At 41.4% G+C, this 4,435-nt stretch overlaps 1 protein-coding gene across 1 annotated transcript in view; it reads right to left on the bottom strand.

Moving 5' to 3' along the window:
- Nucleotides 1-4,435, bottom strand: part of csnk1g2b (casein kinase 1, gamma 2b) — a gene marked incomplete at its 5' end in the record, with an annotated part of 29,515 nt that overhangs the window by 15,081 nt on the left and 9,999 nt on the right. Inside the window, 1 exon segment of the mRNA XM_035653283.1 lies at nucleotides 730-799. Coding sequence (XP_035509176.1) covers nucleotides 730-799 — 70 coding nt within the window.

Here is a 4,435-nt window from a genome sequence, read left to right as displayed (position 1 = left end):
TAGAGGAGGGATTATAAAAGAGGAAGCAGACTCCCACAGATGTGAGAAGATAAACGCACAGACACACACTGTGAAATTTAGCCTCAAGTGGAGTTGTGTTCCTGTGTCTGTTTCCCCGATGTTTCATGTCCACACGAACGCCGCAGATACGTTTGAAAACGCATCCTTTCCTCTTTCCTGGAATAGTCCTATTTGTTGCAATAAAGTTTATAATCCTCGATGTAAAATCGTCTCACACAAGCTAAATACTAGTGGCAGGTCATAAAAAAAAACAACCCAAAACACTCAAAATCTACATATTTAGCCAACTCCATATCAGAGTGTCAACACTTTGAGGGATTAAATCCTTGTCCTCCTCTGTCTCTCCCATTTGTTCACTCGTTCTCTTAAAAGGCTTCCATTTCCACGATGCCATTATTCCTGATTACCAACCCGTCGAGTCTGTCCCACTCATTAAACCAGACGAGACTACTGCAACCTGACCTGTCTTCTGAATACTCCGCATTAGATTTAACACCAGCCAATTTAACCAAATATAAAAAAACCACATCAAAACCATCGAGTTGTTACAGAAAGCAATATAATTATCACAAACAAAAAGCGACCTGAGAAGAAGAGTGTATGTCTGTTTCTGACTATAAAGGCAGAGAAAGGGTCCATTCACATTTAACTCATCATTGTGGTGCTTTCTTTCAGGGACTAATAACCTACAGACGACATGTCTCTTACCTGAATTTCCCAACTGTTTGTAAAATCTATACTCCAAATGGAGCTGCGGCGCCCTCGACTTTATAGGTTCCTGAAAGAGAAGAGAGAGAAAAAACAATGAGTGTGAAATATTATTTAGCTCACAAATCAGTTTTTCTTTATCCACAATCGTTCTGCTGGTGGTTTGACTCAGTTAACCATGGAGGTAAAATCATCCTCAACGGAGCGACACACAAACAAAAGCTCTTAAAGTAATATTTTGAGTTTTGGGAACTTATAGACAACATCAAATAAACACAAACGACTCTTAAGAGCTTTACAGAAAGGGAAGAAAGTAGCTTTGTGAGTGACAACCTGGCATACACACCCACCTGCAGGTAACTTAAATACCTACTGTACAATGTTTTAATGCCTAACAGAACTTAAATGAAGTCTCGGGTCAGACTTGTGGGACGTGAGAGGATAAAGAGCAGTTCCAGCTGGTGAACAGCAGGCTTTTGTGATGACATGGCTGATAATCAACCCACTGGGACATATTGTTCATTACATCGCCAGCTCCAGCTTCACAACCTAAAATGTAATCTGATTAACCCCACTCTCACGATGACAAGGGCATTATAGACAAACGTGAGGAGGACAGAACAAACACACACCCAACTTAATTCCTTTCCTTAATCTTCAATAGCTCGTGAACAGCCTGTGTTAAAGCTCCTGACCACAGTAATGGTATGCAGCCTCCTTTTCACACACTGCCAGCCAATACTGGCTTTACACGGGTATACAGACGTACATTATCCTTTTTTGTACAACTGAGAAAATAAGCTCCAATATGCCTAATATTATGAAGCAGCCATGCATAAGTCGGGATGCACCGATACATCAGCTGAACAGCGTTATCAGCCGGTATTCGCCCTCAATAAAGGAGATTTATTGTAGCCAAAGTATGTTTGGGAAGTCTTTTAATGTACTTTACTAGAAAAAACAAATGAACACTTCAAAAGTTGCTGTTTGTTTTTGTTGTGTTAACAATAGTGAGTCAGTTAGATTTGGTTTTAAGTCAGCTGCTAAATATCACATCATCCATCCATCTCACTACATTTTAGTCTCTTAACTTCAGGTGTGCAAAAAACACAGTTTAGCCTGTTAAATGTATGTTATCTAATCAGTATCAGTCAGGAGATAATCGACAGTTATCTGAAAAATAAATCCATTTTGTGCATAAAAATGTACTTCCATCATAAGCCAGTAAAATGTAAATGTTGGTGAAGTTTGCGTTGAAGTAAAGCCGTGAGACAATTAGTAATGAAAGACAGATGGAGAGTGAAGCGTTCGCTCTGTGGATTAAACTACTCTACATACAAATTCATGAAAAACGCCTAAAACTTTATTTAGCCTGGCGACTTCTCAAGAGGTGCCTGAAGTGAGATTTAATTTTAAAAGTTGTTTCCCATGTGCGTCTCATTCCGAAGCACTTCTATTTTAAATTATATAAACTGAAAGCTGAAAGCTGTTAAGCTCCCACATTCACTCCATTAGGCCTTTATCAAATCAGGAGCATTTTCTCTTCTGGTGCCCGGCTAGCACGTAGGAGTGCACACACACAGTCTGAGCTGTGTTCAACACAATCAGGGACTTTCTATTCTTTTATGGTGACCGTTTGCAGTCCCATGGGATGTGTTCTCTGTGGTTTTCACTTCAAGGTTTGATCAAAAGATGGTTTAACAAGAGGTGGTAAACAAGAAGTGACCAACCACGATTCACTGCGTGCCAAAATACGCCGCACACAGATGCTTCATTTAATTATCCTGATAAACAAATAAAAAAGGTTCCTCAGACATTCCTCGACTTTGACTGTACCTGCCTTCTGCAAAACACTAATATCTGATGGATTGATTAAGAAAACAAAGAACTCAAGAAGTCTGTAAGTCTGTTGTTTTTCCACTGGCAGAGTTCAGTTTTCTATCGCCAGCTGCTTCGTATATTCTAGTCTGACTCACAGGAAATAGGCTGTGGCCATATTTTAGTCAGCATTCTGCTCCTCTTCTGCTATCTGCATGTTAACAATAACAACAATAACAACAACAACAGCCACAAACTCGGAGCGAGCTCAGATTTTCTACACTAGTTTTACTTTCCCACAGGAAATGACTTCAGGAGGAAGGTGAAGAACATCCAAAGACGAGCAAGTGACATGTTTTTGTTCTGGTGACGAACAGATGAGTGATGTGACGACAGACATGTTCATCTACAACTGATGACTGGGAAACAGATGGGCTCTCCTGTTCCCATATGACAGCAACACGGGAAAGTACAAGGACTTCAATACACACCAACGAAATCCTGTGTGTGGTCTCACAAACACTACATACAACGTTGTGTTTTTCTGTTATCTATGGAGAAAAAAACTGTTCCTGATAAAACATGATGCCAACAGAGAAGACAGGAGGCAATACAGAGGAGTGGAAGCCTGTAGGAGGAAGACACGTGAGCGGTCGGGGAGGCGGAGCGGCGAGCGGCTGTAGCGTCATCCACCTCCCACATGAATACGGACAACAAGCACGTCTCGCACAAGTCAGGCCATGCCAGGGAGCGGAGGGAAAGAAAACATCAAAAATATATAAATAATGACTCCAAACAGATGGCACCAAACCACAGGACCCTTTAAAACAGCTTACAATAGGAAACAGAGGCTTATGGCAGCTTTACGTACTTAAGAGTCATCTCTATTCCCAGCAGATGGGATAAGCTATGGCTGTGTAAACGACCAGGGCCGAGCTGCAAAGGTCTGATGTAACATCTTTGCATATGACGAGGATTTTTCACAGCTCCTATCCAAATCAAATAATATGTGATCGGCTCCCTGTGCCGACACGCTGCCCTGCACGGCGGAGCTGCACCCACAGGAGCAATTCTGTAAAAACAAAAAGGGAATGTGCCGTTTTCCGACGACTTAACAGTTGAACTTCATCTTGTTTGTGATGCTTAACTGAAGTGGAAGTTTTGGTTTCCCTGTGTGGTGTCATGCAGAGAGCCGCTTAATGCCAAGTGTGCTGGCTTGTGTCCAGGGCAGCTGACCCGCGGGCCAGAAGGGCCCTTCCCTGTCTGACCTGCTGCTACAGTAACCTCTTCACCTCAGCTGTTCCGCACTGAACACAAACCGTCCCCGTACAGGAGAGCTCTGCTCGGGAACCAGCAACAAAACATGTTTTGAATTTAGGAAATATTGAATTCCAGCTTCGTGAGAACTTCTTTTTAAGAGCACAATCGTGCTGCTGTATCCTGCTGGAGTCGAACTTCTTTAGCTTGCTCAGTTTAGGGACTTAAATGTTCCAGGTAGTGCCACAACACTAGCCACCAGGGCTTGAACCAGCGATCAATAATCAGTAATATATCCTGCCACCATCATTGTAATATATATTGTTGCAATTATGCGGTCTAGGCAAATCCTCTCTCTCTGGATCTGCTCTGATTTGAATGTCATAACATACAGACTCTCCATGCCATTACATCCCAGCTGTCTATAAATTTAAATCAAATTAGCTCAGCAACTAATGGTTTATAATCTTTATTGATTATTCTATTGATTATTTTTTCCATTAATCAAGTAGTCATTTAGTTAATAAAGTAATTGTGGACCGTCCATTCCAGGTTCCCATAGCTTAAAGTGACTGCTTCAATAATAAAACAGTACGAAGCCCAAATATATTCAGTTTACAGTTATATAAAA

The sequence above is a fragment of the Morone saxatilis genome, unplaced genomic scaffold, assembly GCF_004916995.1.
Source record: "Morone saxatilis isolate NCDOM2014 unplaced genomic scaffold, NCSU_SB_2.0 Contig12, whole genome shotgun sequence".
Lineage (NCBI taxonomy): Eukaryota > Metazoa > Chordata > Actinopteri > Moronidae > Morone > Morone saxatilis.
Note: the sequence above shows the minus strand (reverse complement) of the source record. Positions and strands in the feature narration are given on the sequence as shown.